At 40.9% G+C, this 27177-nt stretch overlaps 1 protein-coding gene and 1 non-coding gene across 2 annotated transcripts; both read right to left on the reverse strand.

The window, feature by feature from the left end:
• Positions 1-8262: 8262 nt before the first annotated feature.
• On the reverse strand, positions 8263-8338 carry TRNAT-CGU (transfer RNA threonine (anticodon CGU)). Its single transcript has one exon. It is a non-coding gene; the product is annotated as a tRNA-Thr (tRNA).
• Positions 8339-25659: 17321 nt separating this feature from the next.
• On the reverse strand, positions 25660-26565 carry LOC136333520 (mitochondrial ornithine transporter 2). The gene has a single exon (XM_066272752.1). The coding sequence runs from the start codon at positions 26563-26565 to the stop codon at positions 25660-25662; it is 906 nt and encodes a 301-aa protein (XP_066128849.1).
• Positions 26566-27177: the final 612 nt, after the last annotated feature.

Here is a 27177-nt window from a genome sequence, read left to right on the forward strand (position 1 = left end):
TTTTATTTGATTAAGCTAATAACACTGTTTTGTCTTTTTCAAAATAGCTCCAGATATATGGAAAAGGTTTATATAGGCGAATGGGAATCCTCAAACCCCTCAGTGAAATCTTCTAAGCATGGCTTTTAAGGTACCAAGAGGCAGAAAGCCCAATAGAGATCAAGTGAAATACCAGCACCTGGGATATGCCCTTAAAGGCTCCAATGCCCCAAAGGGGTCTCATAGGAATCCATCTGGGCCTTGCCTCAATAGTGGAAAGGAAGGTCATTAAGCTAAAGCCTGCTAGACTTACATGCTTTTGCTGTGATGAAAAAGGGACACTGGAAGGTAGGCTTCCCCCTCGCTCCTCTAAGGGAGGGTTCAGTCTCTTCCAGCCCTGCTCCAGCCACCTGTGACCTAACCTTGCCCAGAATGCTGGGATTTGCCACTGAAGGCTGAAGGTGCCCAGGGCTGTTGGCCCCATCTACGACACTGTGGATGAGCCTAGGGTCTTTCTTCCAAGTAGCAGTAAACTAATCTCATTTACACAAAGGCCACTTTACTATGTCGTGCCTGAATATTCAGGGTTTTTATTCTTCCCTCGAAGATCTCTGTTGTGGGTGTTGATAGTCCTATTTTCTGCTGCTTTGTTTAATATATAGTTTTCCTTTATTCTTCTTGCCCCAATGCCCCATTCATATCATATTTTAGCCTGGGACCTACTTCTAATTTAGATCTCTCTTTCTCCTTTTTGTCAACTTCAATTACAAATTTACCTTTGCCACCCAGCTTAGTGTATTCCAAGGTTCTCTCCACCACACCACGGTTGCAGAGCTCCAGGGAAAAGCACCCTGGTCTCATCTCTCCAGGCTGAAGAGAACAGAAGCTCCATCTGCACACATGCTGCAAATGGCTTTTCCAGTCTACCTGAATCATTACCAGCTAGAAGCAGTTGTCATTGGGACTTTGACGCTAGCTGCAGAGTGTGGAAGTGTGACAGCAATTCCAGTGCCATGTGGACCTCTCCTGAATGTGTTTCCTAGACTCCTGCTCCTGTGACAGCTTTTAGTGGACTGAACTGGGGTTGGGTTGCATTTGCAGAGATTTGGAATGGTGTTGGTGCCAACTTGGACTTGGTGAACATGTTAAGGACATTACTCTTTTATAGATTCTTGTTATATTGGCTAAGAATTTGCTTAAAGGTTTTAATCACTGTAATGTATTAGAATGTTTGTTTTAGTATTTGTTGGTATTGGCTATCCTAATTTTGTATTTATTCTGTATTTTTTCAGTCTGCCTCCAAATTAGAATCTGGGAAACTAGGAAATCAGATGAATACAAATCTCAACACACAAATTAAAAATAAAAAAGAAAAGGGGGATATGTTGTGGACTGTAGATTCAAGGCATAACAAAAGGCTAAGTTCTCCCCCCTTCACCTCCATATTGGCTATGATGCTGATATTTGCACCCACTTCACTTGCTTCCTTGGGTTGCTGGAAGCAATTTACATGCCCTTTCTCTGACTCTTTGTTTTCCTATGTTAGTAGATTTCACTAATACATCCTGTTTATGCCTTGGGACAGTTCCTGTTTTAGCCCTGGATGTGTAACTTTGTATGAAGGACTTTCTTGATTTGCATATGGCTAGATAATAAAGCAAACTGGAGCTGTGGGGCACTCGGATATTGCCATCCGCATTTGAAGAGTCCTCCAGGGCCCATTTTTTCTTGATGAGTATGTTTCCTTAATTCCGCACCATTATTAGGAGCCGCGCTGGTCCACGGCACTTTTGTACTTTGTTCTTCCTTCAACTTCAACACAATACTTCAAGTTCAAATGAAAGACCTTGCAACCATGAGGATGAAAGCTAAAGGTCCTGATGGTTGTGCAAGATTTTGGTATATAAGCCTTAGAACTACATTTTCTAGAATTATCTTCATTTTATGGTTATAAGTTAGAACTGTTACCAGAATAGGCCAGGTCTAGTGTTGTCTGTCATCCTTTCTTGCTAATTTAATAAGAGAGACTGAGTAGGTATAAGAGTGTATTTAATTTTAAATTCCAGCAACTTGAGAAGACAGGTGACTCCTGCCCAAAAGAACTGCCTTAACACTTTCCTGGTACCTGCCAGTTTTTATAGGGTTCAGGGGCTGTTAGTAATGGTGTAAGGGGCAACAGAGAAAAAAAGGAAAAAGTCCGTGCAGTTAGTCACGTAACAATGCGCAGGAAGTGGGACTGCAGATTGCAGGAACGTCTCCTCTGCAAGTTCTTCTGATGTAGCACAGGCATAATCAGCATGGTCCTCTCTGGCATCCTTGTTGCTCTGGAATAGCCGGGGTCATGATGCCTCTGGGAACTTCTGCAAGAGAACTCCCTGTACTCTTCAGGCAACAAGATAAAGATTAAGGTTTATGAACTACCGCCTAGTTATCTGACAGTGCCTTAACTCCTTGAGAGAAATTTTGTGACTCAGCCCTTACAAGAAATTATTGTAATTTAACTCCTTACAGAACTGGGCAAAAGAGAAACCTGCACAGGATTTGGAATGCAAAAATTGAGAAGCCTTTAATCTCAAATGTATATGGAAGTAGGAGATGGACAGACGTATCCAGAGTGTTTATAAGTTCCAAACATCAGCCCCAAGCCAATCACCAAGCACTTAGCTTTCCCTCAGAGGCCACAGCTCCCACAAATATCTCCATAAACTCACTCTTTGTGGTCCTACCTTGGTGGCTAGATGTGCACAACTATTTGAGTTTACTTGCAAATTCAAGCCTACCAATTCATACTGCTCTTTCAGGATATAATTAGAGATTTTCTCCAATCCTTTGATGCCCTCTTTCTCACATTTGTGAAAGTTCTAATTTTTATAGTGCACACATAGTTCTCATGATAATTCTAATGACTTTTTTTAACTCATGCAATGTTGCAGCAAAAACAAACAAATGAGAAGCTATTTAAAAAAATTTTTTAGCGAGAGAGAGAGAGATAGAGGGAGTGGGACAGACAGGAAGAAAAAAGCATCATTTTGTATTTGTGGTTCCTTAGTTGTTCATTGATTGCTTTCTCATATGCCTTGACCAGGGTGTGGGTGGTCCAGCTGAGCCAGTGACCCCTTGCTCAAGCCAGTGACCTTTGAGCTCAAGCCAGCAACCATGGAGTCATGAGTGCCCGTGAACCCGCACTCAAGCCGGTAACTTCAGCATTTGAAACCTGGGTCCTCAGCATCCCAGGTCAATGCTCTATCCACTGCACCACTGCCAGTTCAGGCAATTAAAAATATTTTAAAATTATTTTTATTTGTTGATTGATTATAGAGAAAGAGGAAGGGAAGGAGAGGGGAAAAAAGAAACATTTATTTGTTGTTTCACTTATTTATGCATTCACTGGTTGATTCTTGTATGTGCCCTGTCTGGGGACTAAACACACAAACTTGGTTAGGAGGACACTAACCAGATGAGCTACACAGCCAGGACACAAATAAGAAACGTTGTTCCCCTGTTGCATTGTTGAATAGCTACTGCTAAACCCTCCCTCTGCCACTTCCATTCCATAGGTAACAATCCCCAAAAACTCCCTACCAAACACCTTACACTCTAACTCTATCTCAGAGTATGCTTCCTAGAAATCCCAACTTGGGTAAAATAACTTCTAGTTTGATATTGGACCATGGTAGAGATTGAACCCCTGAGTATGGGGCACTAAATGAACACGTGATCTAAAAATGCCTTTAATTTACCAGGCGTTACCTGAGTTATCATAGAATTGGTTTCATGTGTAACGGCACTCCTTCAAGTGGAAGTAGTAATGCATGATCATACCTGAGCAGGTCTGAGGAGCAAAAATATGTCTCATGAGTGGATGGTTTACACTGACAATGTACCTACTGCTCCTCTCTTTCAACCTCCATCTATGGTCTTCTTGGGAGTTTCCTGTGATCATATTACTAGAGAGGAAAAATTTGGGTGTAATTTAGAAACATTTCTACACAGAAATCAGGCACAAGTCATAAGGAGACTGCTAGAGTATTACATTCCACAGGACTGACTCGGAAGGGACCTCCTCCTGAGAAGAAAGGACTTCAAGCCATAAATCGGAAAGAAAGATGGCCAGAGGTATGGAGTTGCATTTGTATTCACTCTCTTTGGCTGCCACACAAAGTATCATGACTGGGTGGCGTAAACAATAGAAATTTATCTCCTCACAGTTCTGGAGGCTAGAGGTCTGGTATCAAGATGCTACAGGGTTGGTTTTCTGTGAAGGCTGGGAGAATCTTTTCTAGACCTCCTTTATTGGGGCCATCTTCTCCCTGTATCTCTTCTCCTAGTCATCCCTCTGTGTGTGTCTGCCTCTGTCCGAATTTCCCCTTTTCATAAAGATATGAATCATATTGGATTAGGGTCCATCCTTTTTTTCTTTTTTTTTTACAGAGATAGAGAGTCAGAGAGAGGGATAGATAGGGACAGACAGACAGGAACAGAGGGAGATGAGAAGCATCAATCATCCGTTTTTTGTTGTGACACCTTAGTTGTTCATTGATTGCTTTCTCATATGTGCCTTGACCATGGGCCTTCAGCAGACCGAGTAACCCCTTGCTCAAGCCAGTGACCTTGGGTCCAAGCTGGTGAGCTTTGCTCAAACCAGATGAGCTCACACTCAACGTAGCAACCTTGGAATCTCGAACCTGGGTCCTCCACATTCCAGTCCAACGCTCTATCCACTGTGCCACCGCCCAGTTAGGCAGGGCTCATCTTTTTTTTTTTTTTTTTTTTTGTATTTTTCTGAAGTTCGAAACGGGGAGGCAGTCAGACAGACTCCTGTATGCGGCTGACTGGGATGCACCCGGCATGCCCACCAGGGGGCGATGCTCTGCCCATCTGGGGCATTGCTCTGTTGTGACCAGAGCCATTCTAGCACCTGAGGCGAGGCCATGGAACCATCCTCAGCGCCCGGGCAAACTTTGCTCTAATGGAGCCTCGCCTGCGGGAGGGGAAGAGAGAGACAGAGAGGAAGGAGAGGGGGAGGGGTGGAGAAGCAGATGGGCGCTTCTCCTGTGTGCCCTGGCCGGGAATCGAATCCGGGACTCCTGCATGCCAGGCTGATGCTCTACCACTGAGCCAACCAGCCAGGGCTGGGCCCATCCTTTTAAAAAGTTTTATTTATGGATTTTAGGGACAGCAGAGACAGAAAAACATTGGGGAGGGAGGAATGGGAAGCACCAACTTGCAGTTGCTTTTTGTATGTGCCCTGACTGGGCAAGCCTGGGGTCTCGAACCAGAAACCTCAGCATGTCAGTTGACGCATTATCCACTGTGCCACCTCAGGCCAGGCAATTAGGGTCCACCCTAATGACCTCATTTTAACTTGATTGCCTCTGCTAAGACCCTATGTTCAAATAAGAATGCATTCTGAGGTATTAGAATAGGATACCAATATATCTCCTTCAGGGAGCATACAATTCAACCTGTAACAGCATTTATTCATGAGCAGTGGCTAATGGTTTGGCCTGTATGTCATGGAATAAAAAGAAATAAAATTAGAGGGTTGGTAAGAAGAAACTTTGAGTATCAGCTCTTGCTCTGAGCCTCTTGTGAGGTGTTAATAAAATACTATATTACCCTCATTATATAATCCATTCATTCCTTTACCCATAGCTGTTAATTTTTCTTTTCTACCTCAGGAAGAGACATTAGGTTGGGCCACTGTGCTGGTGTAGATTGTAGGGAGAGATACTGGTCTAGCAAGTGTTTCCTCCTCAGTTCACTCTTGTTATGCAAGGACAAACTAGTGGGCTATCCTTATCACCAGGCAATACAGCTGCCCTGTGGATCCCAATTTTGCCAGATGGAGTTGAAGGCACATCCTGTCCAGTAAAGCTCTTAAGAATTCTGACAAAAAAGTGAAAAACATCAGTATAATTTCTGCTTAAGGATCACCCTTCTGTCAGCCCTCTTAGTTACAGCCCTAGTCCTATGACCACTGCATCAGCTAGAGCAGGGGTCGGGAACCTATGGCTCGCGAGCCAGATGTGGCTCTTTTGGTGGCTGCATCTGGCTCGCAGACAAATCTTTAATAAAAATAATAATAATGTTAAAAATATAAAACATTCTCATGTATTACAATCATTTCCTACCGCTCATGTTCATGGTTGCGGGTGGCTGGAGCCAATCACAGCTGTCCTCCGGGACAACACCAAATTTTTATTGGATAATGTGTAATGTACACGGGTCGTTGTATGGCTCTCACAGAATTACATTTTAAAATATCTGGTGTTCATGGCTCTCTCAGCCAAAACGTTTCCTGACCCCAGAGCTAGAGAGAAAATTAAAACTGAGGAGCAGGGGAGAAGTATACCAGCACCTTCCCAAAACCCCTTCCCCAGATCTGCCAGAAATACAGACAAGTCTACCCAGTGGGAACACTCCTATAGCCCCACTCTTGTTCATGTTGAGTGTAAGCACACACTCTTGAGAGAGTGCACACCAGTGCTTTGTACTTTTATTTCTCCTTGGTTTTGAAAAACCAGTATTTTAATTTCCCAGTACAATTCTCTGCCCAATTGTGGGACATTATGTGAAGGCCGTAAAGTGAGTTCCTCGGTCTGAAGAAATGTCACCCAGCCATCCAAATCAATGCATTATTTTCTGTTCTGGTTCTTTATACTGTGGCCTTTTGCACCTACCACCAGGTAAGCTAAGGCCAGTCCAGAGTTAGCATCTATGCTTGTCAGGGCCCATTTGAATTCCCTCCAGTGCTACCAGTGTCAGCCTGCCTTGCCGGCTGTGTTCAGGGCTATCAGCCCAGGAAATCTACCAGATAGCCATCTGCAGTCTCTGTCTCTTTGTTGGCAAACAGGACAGTTCCTACTGGGCTTTTGTGCCTCAGAGGCTGTATGAGGAATATGTCTAGATTCAGCCCATCTCTGCATTGCTGCCGACCCTCATTGTCCGCTTATTTCATGAAGCCAGGTGGCCACCTATAATGAGCACATGGGGATATTTCTGCTTGTTGATTCTAATCACCTTCCAAACCTGCAAGGGAGCTATTCTGATGGGCACTGGGATGTCCTACTTTAATAAACACCTCAAATTTCGATAGGACTCTGCGCCATGTGGGCAGCCCTTTAATAGGCCAAGTTTCCATTGCCCTCCTGCGTGACCACATGGCCAGCAAAAAGCTGAACATAGGGGCTTTTTCCACTGCTCCACTCTTCCATAACTGCTGGAAAAAACAGCATAAAATTCAGCCCACCAAGCTGATTGGTTTGTATCTCCTTCCACCAGAGTGACAGCCTTTCAAGCAGGATCTTTCCCATTTACCTTGGAACTGACCCACAAACCAAGCCATTATTTGTCAGGAGTTTAGGACTTTCTATAGGGCATTGCCGTATGACAGAAGAATCCAGCAACTCCTCATGCAGCTTCAGCGAGACAGTCCTAGCAGAAAGAGCCCACCTCCCCATTTGTGACTATCTCCTCCTTGCATTCCTCAGGCAGAATGGTCCTGTAGAAACCATTTTCGTTTTATTATGGCAACTTCTGGGCACTGCCACCCCCATAAGAGCATTTCTCCAACATCACCCGAGACATTGTGGTTATTTCAGGTGTTAAGTTTATCTTCTCATAACAAGGCAGCAGAACACATTCACTGTCTTCCTCTAGAGCTATGGTAAATTAATAGCTTTCTTTTGTAGTGTACTCCATAAAGATCTCAGCATTAAATATTCTGCGGAACATAATGTTAGATCACAATATTGATGACATTGTGAAAATCGGACTTAGCAGCATATGGCAAGGACCCTGGATGGCCTACATGCATGTCAAAGAGTAAAAGATTAGCCCCATGAAAATTCAGGGGTCTGCCACATCAGTGATGATCCTAGGGCTCTGAGAAATCTCTGGAAATCCCCTCTCAGTTTAAATAGGTTATCTCTTGCGTCTCTTGCCACTAAGAAAAAGGCACTGTCTTTAGGGACCTCCTTGGATTTTTTTTTTTTTTGTATTTTTCTGAAGTTGGAAACAGGGAGGCAGTCAGACAGACTCCCGCATGCGCCTGACTGGGATCCACCTGGCACACCCACCAGGGGGCGATGCTCTGCCCATCTGGGGCGTCGCTCTGCCCCAATCAGAGCGATTCCAGCGCCTGAGGCAGAGGCCACAGAGCCATCCTCAGCGCCTGGGCAAACTTTGCTCCAATGGAGCCTTGGCTGCAGGAGGGGAAGAGAGAGACAGAGAGGAAGGAGAGGGGGAGGGGTGGAGAAGCAGATGGGCACTTCTTCTGTGTGCCCTGGCCAGGAATCGAACCTGGGACTCCTGCACACGAGGCCTACGCTCTACCACTGAGCCAACCGGCCAGGGCCCCTCTTTGGATTTTAAAGACAGCATGTACTCTATTTGGAATGCAAAATGCTGCCAGTTTGAGCAGGGTCTGGAGTAAGAGTAAGATATGCAGCAGGTTCAGGCTACTAAACTAGCCAATTTGACCTGATTCAGCCAATCTGGTGTTGCTAGCAATGCCCATGGTGGATAAGGATGCTGGTTGGAGCAGACCTATGACTTCTATAGCAGGCAATTTCTCTGTGTTTATAAACAGATCCTATCCTGCTTCTGAGCCCTAGTGGGGACTGGGTAGCTGACTATGAGACATCAAACGATTATGCCATCATCATAAGGTTAGGTAGGTATAAGAGCAGTCTTTATATAATACAAATAGCGAATTCAGAATTGGCTCCAAGCATGTTCAGAAGGTATATCATGAACACATGGTCTGGACTCTCATTTCACCTACTTCTATTGCACCAAAGTCTATGCCAATTCACACCTATAATTTCACAGGAAAATTCTCTATGACCAATTGCTGAGGAGAAAAGATCTTGGCCCAAGTTCAGAGATGGTTGGTACAAGCCAACAATGTTGAACTGCTGAATTACAGGCCTACTCAAGGGTGGCCCTAAAGAATAGTGATGAAGGGAAATCTTTCAAGTAAGCAGAGCTAGAAGCAGTACAATTTCCACCATTTTTAATGGAAAGAGAAGTGGCCTGAGGTATGAATATATACATAGATTGCTGAACAGTGACAAATGAATTGGCTGGTGGTTCAGCTTCTGGAAGGAACATACAATACATTAGAGACAAGAAAACTAACTTACTAGACACATGTATTAGAACATCAAATTCAGCAAGTATAGAATATTATTTTCTTCATAATTTATAAAAAATGACCATATTATCTGTACAAAAAAGTTTCAACAAATAGCTAAAGTAAAAATTATACAAGTATATATTTTTTATCACAATGAAAATAAGCTAGAAATCAGTAACAAAGATTAGGAGACTATCATATGACTGTAAATTTAAAAATTCAGTTCTAAATAACCTGTGCATCAAAGAAAACAGCACATGAAAATTAGAAGCTATTTTGAACTAAACTATTTTGACACATCATAACAAAACTAGCTGGATGCAATTAAGCAGTATTTGGTGAAAAGTTAATAGACTTGACTATATCAGAAAAAGAGAAAGTCTAAAAATTATTGAATTAACTATCATTCTCAAAAATGGGGAAAAAAGAGATAATAAACCAAAAAAAGACAAGGAAAAAAATAATTAAGGGAAAAATTAATGGGACAGTAAACAAGTAAGAGAATCCAAATACCCAAAAGTTGATTCTTTGTAATATTAATAAAAATTTAAAAATCTCTGGCAATTTACAAGAAAATTACAGGAAAGGCACAAATAAGCAATATCAGGAATTAAAGGGGAATGCCAACTCAAATATTATAGACACAATAAAGAGGTAAAACAATATATTACACACAAGTCTATGACAAGAAGTTAAAAACTTTAGTTTAAAAACAAATTGCCAGAACTATAATCAAACTGATTCATCAAGATAAGATAAACTAAGGCATGATAACTGTTTAATAAGTTAAATTTCAGGACCATCTGGCCATGACTACTACCAAAAATTCAAGGAATAAATAATGCCAATCTTATGCAAACACTTCCATAGAATAGAAAAATAAAGGAACACTCCCTAAAAGTGCTATTCGTTTAGCATAACCCTGATATCAAGAAAGAAAAATTAAAAGCCAATCTCATTCAACATAAATTAAAGGAGAAAATCATAAGTATCTTTTAAAAAATAATTTAATTGAAATTATTGGGGTGACACTGGTTAATATAACTATACAGGTTTCAGGTGCCCAATTCTACAACACATGTCTGTATTCCATATTGTGCGTTCACTGCCCCCCAAGTCAAGTCTTCATCCATAACCATTTATAACCCCTATTTGCTCCTCCATCTCCCACCCCCGACCCCTGGCAATCACCACACTGTTGTCTTTGTCCGTGAGTCTTTCTCTTTTTTACAATTATCTTTATAGACACATAAAAAGTACTTGTTAAAATTCTGTTTGTGATGGGGGAAATCATCTCGTTAAGCTAGGAAAAAAAGGACACTTCTTTAATTTTCGAATGCTATAAAAACATTTACTGCAAAACACACGAATAACTAAATGTTAAAAGCTTTCCTCTGAGATCACAAACAAAGGCCCACTATTCTATCTATTTCATATTGTAGCAGAGGTTTTGGCTAGCATGATAAGGCAAAGAAATACAAGTTATATAGATTGCAGAGGAAGAAACAAAGCTGTTATTATTTGCAGATTATATTTAGGAGTGCACAGAAAAATCTAAAAACAGCTACAGATATAATATTATAATTTTTTAAAAGTAAGTCTGCAGAAGTTGAAAAATCAATATAAAATAACTTTATTTTATAAACCAGCAACAAACGGAAATTAACATTTAAAATAAAGATACAATTTACAATCAGAAAAAAATCAAGTACCTAGGAACAAGTGTAATAAAGTGTAAGAACTCTATGGAAAATTATATGGTTTTTAGAGACATTAAGATGAATTACATTAATGGAGAAAGATATGCTTATGAATTGGAAGATTTAATTTTTTTAAATTATCAGTTCCCTTCTCCTCTAGTACATTACTTTAAACATTACAACAGTACTTACACATTACTTAAAATTCATATGAAATAATAAAATGTCAATAATAGCTAGAAAACTTAAGAAAAATAGCAAGAAGGAAAACCGTGCCCTATTAATTATTAAGACTTGTTAAAAATCCATACTAATCAAGATAGTCTGGTATTGATGCATAGACAGAATATATGGCAAATGTAATAGTGGCCAAAAATAGACTTACATAGATATAAAATGTTTGAATATTAGAGAGATGACAAGTCAAATTGTCTTAGTCTGCTCAGGCTACTCTAACAAAATACCACAGATCAGCGGCTTAAACAATAGATGTTTTCTTCTCACAATACTGGAGATTAGGAAGTCCAAGAACAAGGTGCCAGCATATTGAGTTCTTGATGGCCTTTTCCTGGTTTACAGACTGAGAGCTTTTTTTGTATCCTCACAAGTCTGAGAGAAGCAGATATGGGGTTTCATCCTCCTTTTTTTTTTTTTTTTTTTTTTTTTTTTTTTTTTGTATTTTTCTGAAGCTGGAAACGGGGAGAGACAGTCAGACAGACTCCCGCATGTGCCCAACCGGGATCCACCTGGCACGCCCACCAGGGGCGATGCTCTGCCCACCAGGGGGCGATGCTCTGCCCCTCCGGGACATCGCTCTGCCATGACCAGAGCCACTCTAGCGCCTGGGGCAGAGGCCAAGGAGCCATCCCCAACGCCCGGGCCATCTTTGCTCCAACGGAGCCTTGGCTGCGGGAGGGGAAGAGAGAGACAGAGACGAAGGAGGGGGCAGGAGTGGAGAAGCAAATGGGCGTTTCTCCTGTGTGCCCTGGCCGGGAATCGAACCTGGGTCCCCCGCACGCCAGGCCGACGCTCTACTGCTGAGCCAACCGGCCAGGGCTCTTCCTCTTTTTATAAAGGCACTACCTCATAAGGGAGTTCCACCATGACAGTGTCCTCCCAACCTGCTTACCTCTTAAGACCCCCACCTCCTAACACCATCATATTGAGGGTTAGGGCTTCAATATATGAATTTGGAAAGGACTCAGGGCACAAACACATTCAGTCTGTAACACAGGTCAATGGAGAAAAGATGAGATGTTCAATTAAAAACAGTTATTCATACATAAAAAGATTAAATTGGGTCTTAACTTAAAAATCAACTCCAAATAGATCTAAGACTAAAGTGTCAAAGTCTTTTAAAATTCTTAGTGGAAAATATAGGTAAATAAAATTTAGACCTTGGGCATAGAAATAATTTCTTTAAAAAGACACTGCCCATAGAATAAATGATTGATAAATAATAAATTTGACTGTATTAAAATCATGGACTTTGACTCATTGATAATCTTAAAAATGTGCAAAGGGTAAGTCCTGGCGATGTGATGCACTGTTGTAGTAATATAATGTTATAGTAATTAAATATATAGAAATATAAAATACAAAAATATGGAAGATATATAAAAGTAATTAAAATATAATATTAAAAATAATTAAGGAAATTAAATAAAATTATGCTGTCTGGATAGGAATTAATATAGTGGGTACAGATGTGATAAACAGACTCTGACTTTCAAGCAGGGCCCAGTTAGTGTGCATGTGAAGTCATACACAGATAAGAAGTGGCTTGGTGTCATAACTTTGTAAGTTAACATAAATAAGAACACCTTAAAAAGTGGTTTGACATAAACATTTCAGTAGATTAACATAAAAGTGGTTCCCTTCGAAAAACTCCCAAAAAGGTGGTTTGAGGTGACAATCCTGTAGATTGGCACCTCTTAGAAGGCGTTGGCCAGAAAAGGTACTAAAGCTGAGGGCCCCCTGCTACAGTAGTCACCCAGACTCCAACGTGAATGTGGACTGTCTCCACACCACTCTGAGCTCTGACCAAAAATGGCCGAGAGGAGCACGCCAACGGGGCCCCCTTAAGCTGTACCCAGGCACGCCAAAAGGATTTGTGAGTAATAAATTGCCTGTGATTATTGCAATAAATCTGTGTGTCGGTCGTGTCTTTCCTCCGGTGGCAGTCAGTGTTAGCACTGATTAGTAGCATCCTCATAGCCGCCTCAAGAGTAGTCTTGAAGAGGCTGCCAGCCCTGCTGATAAGCAGGAGCGTCCCACTGCATGGGAAAGTCGAATCAGGGAAGCCTGATCAACGTAGAGCTTGGGCTCCACAGGGACAACTGGGGTAGTCGGCACTCAGCCTTAGAAAGGCAGTTTCAATTGGAAATTTCTGGCTTAAAACCAGAGGGCAGAAGTGAAGGGAAATTTGTAAAGTTCACATGGTTTAGTGGCCATCTGCCGGAAGCTGAGGGAAACCTCTTCCATCTCCAGGTCCAATCTAGTCAGGGATTTGTACTGATGGGCCTGTACTACGAAGAGCAACTATCCCAAGGTGGACTCAGCAGATGGTTGTCACTCTTGAAAGACAACTCTGAGAAAACCGTTCTAAAACACACAAATTATAAAAAAATATTTAAAAAAAGGATCTACAAAATAAGCTCCAGAGCAAATTCATGAAAATATTATATTCTTAAAGCTAAAACTAACTAAAGGCCTAAGAGAGTGCTGGAGGAAGTATAGACTAGAAACTAGTTTCAGATATCCACATATTAATCCAAAAAAATTTTCCCATTTGGAAGATACGGACTAGGAATTAGCATTAAGAAGGAAAATGGAAAAGATTCGAACTTTCTTTAGAAAAATCTTTGAGAAAGAAAAAACCCCTATAACACCACTTCAGAAAGTCCTTGGAGGGTGACAGAGAACTCCCTAAGGAAAAGGTTTAAGGTTCCAGTCGCAGAAAATATCTCATGTGACCTTAAAAACCCAAACAACTTAAACCCTATTATAGAGAGAAAAGAAGGAAAGGAAATTACAGGAATTCTTCTCGAAACCATCAAACAAATAGATGCACTTAGATACAAAGGCAAGGAATTAGCAGGGAAAGTATTAGCAAGAGTCAAAGCAGACCCAGTAGTAATAAGAAAGAAAAATATTAAACAAAAAAATACTAATAATGAGGCAACTATTGAATTTAATCCACACACCTGAACAGAGCTAGCAGATTTAAGTAAAACATTAATTCAGGAAATAATACAGATATAGACTGGCTAATAAAAATTTATGAACAGGGAGGACATACAACCCTCCTATCTACAGATGAATTTAAAGCAGTTATAGAAGCAACTGAAAACCCAAAAATAAAACACCAACTTGAATTGCTAATGGACAAAAATAAGGACAGAATAGCATCATTATAGAACTGGATTAGGGAAGCATGGAAAACATCATACCCTACAATAGACCTAACATCAGGAGCAATAACAGCTAGATGGACAGAAATAGGAGATTTAAAGATACAGTTAAGAAAGCTAGTACATTTACTAAGTATATATGAGGATGATTTAGAAAATCCATGGGAAAATGAAAATACATCAGGGATTATCAGAGCACTCATACATGGAGCCCCCCAAAATTATAAAATACCTTTACAAAACTTGTTACAAGGAGTATCTACAGCAGAGGATATTAGAGAAAGGATACAATTACATGAGGACTTAAATGGGAAAAATCAATTTACATATTACACAACTATGCCAAACCTAGGGAGAAACTACAAATAGTTTCCAATATAAGAGAATAAATAATGAAAATAATAACTTTAAATCATCATATAGGGGCCCTATTAAACAGGGAACCCCCAATTATTTAAAAAACCAAGGCCCTTATTAGAAAAGAAATAATCCATTTAATCAACAAAATCAAAATAACCCTTTCAAATTTAGGAAACAACAGGGAAATCAAAACCAAAATTAGAGAAACAATAAGAATAATCCTTTCTCTGATCAAAATGAAAATATAAATAACTCATTCCAGCAAAAACAGTAAAAAAAAACTGCAATGGCCCCCCGAGGAACAACAAGGGGGGCAAATACAAGCAATGGCAAAGAAATTGAGCAGTACCGTTATACATAAACCAGGAGATAACAGACTTTATATTACCCTTGAACTAAAATTTCCAGATAGTGGTAAAAAATTTCAAACACAATTCCTCATAGATACAGGTTCCCAAGTCTCCTTATTAAGGGGAATATATAATTCAAAAAGATTAATTGGAGTTGAAGGAATAACAGGAGATTCATTAATAGCAGCAGCAAGAGATGGAATTATGTATTATAAAGGATTAACAAAGGAAGTAAACTTTTCTGTAAACCCAAATTCTCAAAATATTATAGGAATGGATATTACCATATTTATTAGAATTAAAAATATATACACCAAAATTACATAAATTTCAAACAAATTTAGCACAGTTGCAAACAAAACCCATATTTTTACCTTTAAAAACCTCTTTTACCCCACAATACCCATTAAAAGGTGGACATCAAGAAGTGACAGAGGCCATAAATAAATTAATAGATCAAGACATAACTGAAGCAGGAAGATCACATATATATAATAGTCCAGTGCGGCCAGTAAAAGAGCCAAATGAAACCTATAGAATTACCATAGACTAGAGAAATATCAACAAAAATTCTCCTAGTATAGATGGAACCTTACCTGATGCACAAGAAGTAACTAACATTTTACAAAAAGACAATCCAAAATTTATGGCAGCAATTGATCTCTCGGATATGTTTTTTGCAATACCCATTCATGAGGATTCCAGACCAATTATAACTTTCACGTGGCAAGGAGAGCAGTATCAATTTAAAAGATTGCCACAGGGATACAAAAATTCACCAGCAATTGCACATAATTTATCAGCATCTAGCATAAATCCAAAAGATTACCAATCCAAAATTATTACACATATTGATGATATAATAATATATAGTGTAAACAAAAAAAAACCTCCAGAAAGATTTAAACAAACTAGAACAATTCAAAGGAGTAAGATGGACAATAAATCCAGAAAAAATACAACACCCAGGGACAGAAGTAAAACTTCTAGGAATTCAATGGAACTCAGATGGTAGGAAAACACCAGAAAAAGTAGTAAACAAAATACTTAACATTAAGGCTCCCAGCAATAAAAAGAAGCCCAACAGTTAATGGGATTATTTGCATACTGGAGAAATCACATCCCATACTTATCAGTATTAGCAGAGCCAATATATAAAGTAACTAGGAAGGCAATAGATTTTACATGGGGGAAACAGCAACAAGAAGGGTTAGATAGACCCCAAATACCAAATTTTCAAGCCCAAATTGATTTTATTGAACCCTTGTCATGTCCTTTCCAACAAAAGTATGCATGTATGATGGTTGACATACATACAGGAATAATGTTCACCTTAGCAGCAAACACCCATCAGCAGCCACTACAATTAAGACATTAAATATGTGGAAAACATTCCTTGGAACTCCTAAAATCATAGATTCAGATCAAGGGACCCATTTTACAGCCAGCTGAGTACAATCTTTTTTTGCTAAAATAATATAGATTGGAATTTTCATATGCCATATAACCCAACAGTATCAGGAATAATAGAGAGACATAATGGACTATTAAAAGCTAAATGTCATACATTATTAATAGATAGAAAATTTAACAATTTACAAGCACTTCTTAATGAAGTATGCTTTACCCTAGATAGTAGACCAAGAGTAAACAGAAGTTCTCCCCTAGAAGAACTGATTAAACCCCATCTAGAACAAGCAGAAATTAAAATGGGAAATATACCTAAAATTAAGAAAAATCCACCCTATAAAATAATAGTAAAATCCCCTAAGGATGCATCTTTCTCCCAACAGGAAATAATCTGCAACGCAGGATACAACACCATGTGGACAGTAAATAAATAGGTACAAATACAACAAATCAAAGTAGATAACTTTACATCAAATGACTGAAAATGTGTAATTTAGTAAAATTGTTCATCTGGATCCTAGTACTCCTCATAATCATACTTTATACGATTATAATTCTACATATAACCTGGTGTGCCAGTAGAAATTGCCTAAGCAACAGAACACAAATATTCCGCTGCTCTCAAATTAATAGTAAGACTCTCTGTATTTTAGACCATAGAACATTGGGGAGAAAATAGTAGAAAAGCAAAATTGTAGAACACCTGTATAGAGTGCCTAGGAGATAACTTAGAAACTGGCCAAACCAGAATGAAATCATCCAATGTGATCACGAGGTGGTTCATCCTGGTTGTCAATGTAATATTAGGGTATAATGCTAATAATAATAATATTAAAAATGCTATTACTGCTATTGATCTTGTGACTACCTTTAAATTTCCTAATGTACTAACCACACAGCAGCTAGTCATAAACTTTTTTAATCTACCCATGGTGGAAACCACCCCAAGAGAAGCATTTTATATCTTAGGAAACTTTGCCTTCATACACTGCAACACCAACCTGACCTACTGGGACCACACTCTGAACCCAGGGAATTGGACAATGAATAACATCGCAGACAACTCAGTGGACACCTGCAAAACAATCCCCGACACCATGAACATGACAATCAACGGAAAAACCATGTAATTTTATAGAGACTATAGGATCTATATTTTCAACACTGAGCTGTAAACCAACATGGAATTTATTAAATCCAGTATATTATATTGAACAAGGTATATACCTTTACATTAATATGGACTGGAATTAAGGAAATAATAATACTTATATGCCTGTTTGTTTTGATTGTATTTGGATTGAAGATATGTAATCCCATTTGCAATATATGTTTAAAAAGTAATAAAAGTTAGTTTTGTAATGATCCCTGCAAGCATGTAGCTTGCTGGGATCAAGGGGTGGAATGTTGTAGGAATATAATGTTATAGTAATTAAATATATAGAAATACAAAAAACAAAAATATGGAAGATAGGCCCTGGCCGGTTGGCTCAGCGGTAGAGCGTCCGCCTGGCGTGCGGGGGACCCGGGTTCGATTCCCGTCCAGGGCACATAGGAGAAGCACCCGTTTGCTTCTCCACTTCCCCCCCCCCTTCTTCTCTGTCTCTCTCTTCCCCTCCCGCAGCCAAGGCTCCATTGGAGCAAAGATGGCCCGGGCGCTGGGGATGGCTCCTTGGCCTCTGCCCCAGGCGCTAGAGTGGCTCTGGTCATGGCAGAGCGATGTCCCGGAGGGGCAGAGCATCGCCCCCTGGTGGGCAGAGCATCGCCCCTGGTGGGCGTGCCGGGTGGATCCCGGTCAGGCACATGCGGGAGTCTGACTGTCTCTCCCCGTTTCCAGCTTCAGAAAAATACAAAAAAAAAGAGGAAGATATATAAAAGTAATTAAAATATAATATTAAAAATAATTAAGGAAATTAAATAAAATTATGCTGTCTGGATAGGAATTAATATTAGTGGGTACAGATGTGATAAACAAACTCTGACTTTCAAGCAGGGTCCAGTTAGTGTGCATGTGAAGTTATACACAGATAAGAAGTGGCTTGATGTCATAACTTTATAAGTTAATGTAAATAAGAACACCTTAAAAAGTGGTTTGACATAAACATTTCAGTAGATTAACATAAAAGAGGTTCCCTTCGAGAAACTCCCAAAAAGGTGGTTTGAGATGATAAGATTGACACCTGTTAGAAGGTGTTGGCCAGAAAAGGTACTAAAGCTGAGGGCCCCCTGCTGCAGTAGTCACCCAGACTCCAACGTGAACATGGACTGTCTCCACACCGCTCTGAGCTCTGACCAAAGATGGCCGAGAGGAGCACGCCAACGGGGCCCCCTTAAGCTGTACCCAGGCACGCCAAAAGGATTTGTGAGTAATAAATTGCCTGTGTGATTATTACAATTAACTCTGTGTGTCGATCGTGTCTTTCCTCCAGTGGCAGTTGGTGTCAGCACTGATTAGTAGCATCCTCATAGCCGCCTCAAGAGTAGTCTTGAAGAGGTTGCCAGCCCTGCTGATAAACAGGAGTGTCCCACTGCACGGGGAAGTCGAATCAGGGAAGTCAAATCAGGGACACCTGATCGATGTAGAGCTTGGGCTCTACTGGGACATGTACTGTCTGGTGACCATGGTTAACAGTACTGGATTGTATATGTGAAAGCTATTATAAGAGTAGATCAGTGTGTGTGTGTGTGTGTGTGTGTGTGAGAGAGAGAGAGAGAGAGAGAGAGAGAAAGAGAGAGTGTGTGTGTGTTTGTGTGTGAGAGAGAGAGGGAGGCTTTTAAGGTTTATTGCCGATGGCAAAGTGAAGTGGAGAAGCAAGCATAAAAATAGAAGCACAAAATAGAAAAAAAACAAAGGCCAGTGTGTGCTCAAATCCCATACCCCATTACAGAAGATAGTAATGGTGCCACGGCAGTCTCCAGACTTGCAGCAGAAGACTCAGCCTGCTCTGTAGCCTCTTTATGACCAAATGGGCACCTATGTCTGAGATGTACCCATGTCCAGTGTCCAGAAGATGGGGCAGGGTTTTAATGGGCAACATTTCCAAGAACCTAGATCAGGATCCTGAGTGCTGGCTAGGGAAGAGCCTGTCTGCCATTTCTCCAAAGGCAGAAAGAAACCTTTCCTTTGAATGCACAGAAGAGTAATTTGTATATAAATCAATGATCAGGGTGTTAGGTCCAGGTCCAGGGGCCCTTACCAAAAGCCCCAACTAGCCAGGTTGAACTTTAGGAGACCCAGCACCAGGGCAGTTCCTGTAACTCTCTATCTGAGCAATCCAGATCGATATCTTACCTCCGCCCGACCCTGGGGCGTCCCAACAGTTAGTCACCTCCCCATCACTTATCTGAACATTCTGTTACTCAGCACTACCCTCCCTCTCCATTGTTTCACTGCCACTGGTGACAGACCTTTCCCCACTGTGGTGAGAAATACAGCCAAACTCAGTCCTAAAATAGGATGAGGCTTTTCATTTACTCGCTGCTGAAGCCACTACGGTCTCAGCCCGTCTGCCTGCAGATGCATAAACAAATTTCTTATAAAACTCATCAGGCCTTGTGTGTCCCTCCTTTAGGGACCAAACACAGGGTGTGGGGACACATGACCTTGTTAATGTCTGCTAAGACAGTGGTCCCCAACCCCCGGGCTGTGGACCGGTACCGGTCCATGGGCCATTTGGTACCAGTCCACAAAGAAAGAATAAATAACTTACATTATTTCCGTTTTATTTATATTTAAGTCTGAACGAAGTTTTATTTTTAAAAAATGACCAGATTCCCTCTATTACATCCGTCTAAGACTCACTCTTGATGCTTGTCTCGGTTACATGATACATTTATCCATCCCACCCTAAAGGCCGGTCTGTGAAAATATTTTCTGACATTAAACCGATCCATGGCCCAAAAAAGGTTGGGGACCACTGTGCTAAGAGTCCAGCTTGCTGAGGAAGATCCAGTGAAACTTCTTTAAGGCTACAATAGAAATTCTCAATATATACACAATTATCTGGAGAAATAATATCCTTTATGAAGACTTTTTCACCTACACAATATGCAGGATTGCTAAGAGATGTTAATTTTCTGCAAAACTACTTACCCACCTGTGAAATTTTCCATCTCAAGGTGCAGACTAAAGCCACTATTACCAAATGTTCTGACCTGGTTTTGAAAAAGCCACTAAATCTGGTGCAATGAACAGAGGATCAGTGTTGATGACCACCACCAACCTTGAAGAGGTTCAGTGGCAAGGAGCCAGTATTTAAATGCTGGCATTAGAAGGAAGATGAGAGCACTGTGGATTGTGGAGCTCATTAGGCATCTCCCAGACTTAGATGATAGTTCTAAAACTGAAATGATTCACTTTCTAAAAAGTCTCTCAGAGAATACTTCTGGGCCATCCCATGTGGATCCAGATGAAATCAGAGAGACCAGAAAGTTACAGACTTTTGAAAACAGGGATGTCAAAGCTCAGATGGTGCTCAAGTTTGAAATGCAGGCTCTGGACAGAAGGCTACTTTCTGACCTTGAGTAAAAAATATGTAACTTTTATGTACATGACAACTTCCTAGAAACAATTATCACTCCTCCTTAGAGCTCTGAACCAGAAGAAAAACAATCTCCTTTCCTTCCAAGCTCAGCAACTTGTTCAATTAAAGAAAATGGCAAGTTGGATACTCAAGTGCCAGATATGATCTTTCCGAAATGTCATGTATAAGGCTAAGCATCAAAAAAATGGATTTGGGCACTGGCGGTGGCTCAGTGGATACAGCATCAGCCTGGCATCCCAAGTTTGATCTCTGGTCAGGGAACACAGGAAAAGCAACCATCTGCTTACCCCCCTTCCCTCTCCCTCTTCTCTCCCTCTTCCCCTTCTGTAGCCAGTAGGCTCAATTGGTTCAAGTGTGGCCCCTGGCACTGAGGATAGCTCTGTAACAGTATGACAGCCTCAGGCACTAAAAATAGCTCGTTACTTGAGCATCATCCTCAGATGGGGTTTCTGAGTAGATCCCAGTAGGGGCACATTCTGGAGTCTGCCTCACTATCTCCCCTTCTCTCACCTAAAAAAAAGAAAAGAAAAAGAAAAAGAAAAATGGAGTTGACTAGTTTAAATCTTAGAAATAAAAACCATCTCACCACACAAAGGATGTTATATGTCAATTATATATCAGTTTAAAAAACCCCATAAAACCATGAGGTGATGGATGTGTTATGTTAAAAAATAAAATTCATTATTCTTTTATTTTCTTTTATTTAAAAATTAACTTTGCCTGACCAGGTGGTAGTGCAGTGGATAGAGCATTGGACTGGGATGTGGAGGACCCAGGTTCGAGACCCCGAGGTCACCAGCTTGAGTGCGAGCTCATCTAGTTTGAGCAAGGTTCACCAGCTTGAGCCCAAGGTCGCTGGCTTGAGCAAGGTGTCACTCAGTCTGCTATAGCCCCCTGGTCAAGGCACATATGAGAAATCAATCAATGAACAACTAAGGAACCACAACGAAGAACTGATGTTTCTCATCTCTCTCCCTTCCTGTCTGTCTGTCCCTATCTATCTCTCTCTGTCTCTGCCACAAAAATAAATAAAAATAAAATTTTAATTTAGTGGGGTGACATTGATCAAAAACCCAAAATTCTACTGAGTAAATTTGAAGAAATAATTGGCTTTTTTAAGTGATTCATGAATAGGGCAACATCCCATCTAGCAATTAGAAGGATGCTCAGAGGAAAGTGTACAAAATGAAAGGTTTTTATAGGCAGGAGGGTGTGGCAGGGAAGTAACTAGCAAAAAATAAAATAAAAAGAATTATTTTTGAGAACAGAATCCAGATATCATTAATGTCTGAATACCCAGAGGTCAGTATAGTACATTGTAAATGGAGTTAAATAAATATTCTTTAGGTAATAACTTAATGATAAAGCATCCAAATTTCTTTAAATCAAAACATCTTCTTTTGGGGAGAGGGGAATGGCAAGGGTTTTTGTCATGCAGACTGCTTCTTTCTATGTCAGGTGTGGTGAGTGGAGGAAAATGAAGAGGACCCACATAACAGATTACCTCATTTGTATTGATCAGAAAATTCCAGACTGGTTGATTAAGATTGGTTTTCTGGGAGAGGTTGAAACAGCAATTAGGTCAGATATTAAATCTTGGTTTGGTGTCATGGGTTTTAGCACATGCAATGCCATTTTGGTTCTGTGGTTTTTTAAACTAACTTTATTGTGGTGAAGTATATTTGTATATCCAATCACTACATTGTACACCTTAAACTTACACAATGTTGTCAATCATATCTCAATAAAGCCGCAAAAAAAAAATACCATGACACTAAAGAATACAAGAAAAACCACAGTACAAATACAAAACGTAATTAAGAGAATGTTTCTTAAATTCAGAGATTTCATCACTAATCACACACACACACAAACACACAACTCGGATTCTACTATTTTATTCTGAATTTTATTCTAGCATATGACTGTATCATCTATAAAACAAACATCTAGACCAGTGGTTCTCAACCTTTCTAATGCCGTGACCCCGCAATACAGTTCCTCATGTTGCGGTGACCCCAAACCAAAAAATAATTTTGATGGCTACTTCATAACTGTAATTTTGCTACAGTTATGATTCGGAATGTAAATACCTGATATGCATTATGTATTTTCTGATGGCTTTAGGCGACCTCGCCGGGGTCGCGACCCACAGGTTGAGAACCACTGATCTATACCATCAGATCCTTGGGAACAGAAACCAAATATCATTAATGTCTGAATCTCCAGAGGTCAATACAGAACATTGTAAGTGGTATAGGTTAAATAAATACTTTTTTAAATTTTTTATTTTATTTATTCATTTTTAGAAAGGAGAGAGAGAGGGAGAGAGGAGAGAGACAGAGAGAGAGAAGGGGGGAGGAGCTGGAAGCATCAACTCCTATATGTGCCTTGACCAGGCAAGCCCAGGGTTTCGAACTGGTGACCTCAGCATTTCCAGGTTGACGCTTTATCCCCTGCGCCACCACAGGTCAGGCCAATAAATACTTTTATTTAGGTAAATAACTTAATAATAGAACACTCAAATTTCTTTAAACACAGTATTTCAAGCTGCTATATTTTTGTCTGGAACACAGATCTGAAATGGTACAAACTGTACCCAAACATCAAACCACAAATCCAGCAGAGTGGGGGGAAAAAGCTCCTGAATTAGGCTTCCATTTCCCAATTCCACTCACTTCTATTTGCTTCAAGCTATTCCTACTGAAAACATTTAGTTAAACCTTTCATGGAAAACGTGTAAAGATCTGGAGTCAACAGGGCTGAGACAAGCTGACAGGTGCTGGACAGGAAGCCCTTGAACTCTGAAGAGGCCTACTTCCTGCGGGAAGCCAGTGCTGTTGTCTATTCTGAGTTAATTCTGTGTGGATGAAGCCCCACTAAGTAGCTCCTGACCTTTACATATGGAATATACAACTCAAATGTATAAATAACTTAAAAATAAAATGATTTTCTTTTAAAGAAAAAGCAAAAGAATACCAGCCATCACTCTTCAGCACACCAGACCCCCCCCCTCCCCAATGTCTGCCTCAGTCCCCTTTTGTCAACATCTTGTTTCCCTGACCCTCTTGTTTCTGGCACTCTTTTTATTTAGGTAAATAATTTAATGATAGGCCACTCAACTTTCCTTAAACACAGTATTTCAAGTTATTATATTTCTGTCTGGAATACAGATCTGAAATGGTACAAATTGTACCCAAACATCGAACCACAAATTCAACAGAGGCTTCACAAATGGCAAAAGCTAAAGGAAACTGGAGATTATACATAAGATTTACGTTCTGCTGACAGTGATACACACCCATGGTATGGACTATTATTAAGACTGGTAGCCTGCTTGCTTTTAGCTTTACATGATGCTTGAGAACACTTATTGAGGACATCATAAGGAAAAATGAGGCTTATTTTAGTGGTGACAAGAAATGACGCTCATACCATAAGGCCATATGGTACTCTTCACCAAATCTGTGGGATCACATGAACTATGGTTTGTACATATATACAAACATATGGTATAGTTTAATAAAATTGCTTTTATTACATTTCATTGCTTTATATAGTCACACCTCACACACAGTTATTAAAATTCACTGATGGTCATTGCCAAACTTAGAAGGTTCCAACATTGCACAAGCAGGACAAGGAGCTATGGACCTCGAGGTAAACTTCAGGTTGGGTCAGTCTTAACATCCCTCAGTGTGGAGTGCAAGCACTAAATTCTGCCTAGTTCTGCCTGAGAGGAGGGGATTTCATTCACAAGTATTGTCACTTGAATACCAAACAGGGAACAAAAGTTTTCTTGGCTTTGGAACACTGTGTTTCTGACTGGTGGAGGCAGAAAATGAATAATCCAAAGTGGATCAACAACCCTTAAACGGGCCTGGAATCCTACCCAGGCCAGAACCCAGAAATTAGAAGCTAAGAACTGTTGCTAGCTAAATGGGTCTTCATCAAACAGCCCCTTCCCCTCAACCCCTTCCTCAGTCTAAAGCCCAGCAGAGAGGAAACTCTGTGGGACAGAAGGGAAGATGATACAGATAAAGGCTGCACTTCTTTCCAAAGGTCTGATGCTCTCTAGGTCACACCTAACTAAGAGGGTGGAATATGACTCCACTTTTAAAATAGATGGCACCCTTTTAAGAGTAGAGCATCTTAGAAAAATCCAGGATGCAAACTCTGAAACTAACTCAAGAATGTGGAAGACACAGCAGTATATTCTCCTCTTAAAAATATAAATGGGTATTTTGGTTTTTGATTACCACACAAAAACTTTGTCTACTACAGTGCACCATTTTAAAGAGAACCTACATCTTGAATGGGCTATGCAAAGATTTATAACCATCTTCATGAAACACAGGTAAATCAGTTTTTCTGGTTGATATAAAATTAAACTTAGAACCAAACTGTGTTTCACTTGCAATACATAACCAACCAAATTGTATGTACATGTACAGGTTTATACAAAAGCTGTAATATAACTATATTTAGCCTTTCAGATTAGGTAGATAGGGCCACTCACTCACTCTGTATATTCCACAAAACAAAAGCAACTTTTCTATCTCAATACTATTGCAGGTAAAATGATATGATGAAAAATAGAGGTTCTGCAATAAAATTAAGTGTAGAATAAGCCAAAAACAAAATTCCCATGAAGTAAAAAAAAAAAAATGTTGTTTTACACTAGTCCAGCACTCCATGAAACCCTGAAATAAACTACAGTCCTCAAAGTTGTGTGTTTGGATCCAGGTTCATCAAGACACTTCAGTATGCCTCAAACTGGCTCATCATCATCTTCCTGCTGTATTCATAAACCAAAAACAATGACCCATTGGCAGGTAATGCTCGAATCATAGTTGCTGACAGTCCAGAATATAAGGCGGCTATCCCTTCACTTTCCACGATTGCTAAAAGAGTTCCGATAAATCCCGCCTGTTTTCCAGACATGGAAAGAACCTGAATCCTAGATTTGATACAATCCACTGGGTATATAACCAGCCAAAGGCAAATCCCAGCAATTCCACCACTTACCATCAAAGTGGCAGGGCCTAGTTCATCTTTTGATCTCCCAGAGGCAAAAAACGATCGGCTCAGTTCATAGCCACCGAAAAAGAAGAAATAGCCCGGTACTTCTTGAAGGAGAGTGCTCGAGAGTCCGTGGTAGAAGCCCAAGGGGCCATCCTTCCTAAGGATGCCCTTCACGACGGACCAAACTGTGTTGTGGCTTTCGGCTATCTTCCCGGACTTCTCCATTTCGTACATGGTCTGTAGCCGACACTTCACCAGCTCGGTGGGGCACAGAGCCAGCGCAGCAAACGCGGACGCCATGGAACCAGCGGTCGCAGTCTGCAGGTCACTCAGCCTTGCTTGTTTGTCCAGTCCCACCACTTTCTTCACAAACTGTTGGCAGAAGCCGTAACACATGAAGAGCACAGAGTTCTCAGCGACATAGGCCATCAGCGCGGGGCCGGTGCCCTTGTAGAAGCCTTGCAGGCCCACTTGGGAGTACGTCTTCCGGCAGCAGTCGGTGAAGCCCTTGTACAGGCCGGGGAATGTCTGCATCTTCACCTTGACTGTGTCGAAGGGCTGCCCGGTCAGGACACACGAGGTGCCACCTAGAGCCCCCGCTGTGAGGTCGATGGCCGCTTGGATGGCAGGGTTGGACCTCATGGTCGCCTGCTCGCCCACTGGTCCGGATGGAAGTCGACTCTCTGAAGCAGTTGAGCGTCTCTGCTCCCGCCGCCTACTCTCGGCTATCACTCCGCGGCCGGAAAAGCCGCTTCACCCCAGGCCGGGCCGTGGGCCACCCTCCTCGCCTTCCCGGCCCTGAAATAACTCCCGCCTGGCGACATCGGCCGGCGCGAGGTCCTGCTGCGCGCCCTGTGGGCGAGGCCCGGGAACCGCCATCCCTGCGCGCGCCGGGACGCCAAACACATAAACGCTTTTAAGAAAACACAGAAACTGAAAGCGCTACGACAAATTCTTGCAAGGACGGGAAGAGTCGGGGCGCTGCTTTTCAAGCAGGGATGGGGGGGTAATGCTTTCCTTATTGGGCCAGACCCCTGCCTCCCCAACTGTCGCTAGGAGAAACAAAATGAGAGCTGCTCGCAGTTGATAAAGCCTAGAAACAGTCAATCTACCCAAATATTTTTAATAGAGAAGACAAACAAACCACCAGGGTTTTTTTTTTTTCTTTTTACATAACAATCGGTGGCTGCTTTTGATTAGCAAACTCTTAATCCTCTCTGGGAGGAGAAGGGCAGCTCTATGAGGGACTGGCTC

Source organism: Saccopteryx bilineata, chromosome 4 (assembly GCF_036850765.1).
Source record: "Saccopteryx bilineata isolate mSacBil1 chromosome 4, mSacBil1_pri_phased_curated, whole genome shotgun sequence".
Taxonomy (NCBI): domain Eukaryota; kingdom Metazoa; phylum Chordata; class Mammalia; order Chiroptera; family Emballonuridae; genus Saccopteryx; species Saccopteryx bilineata.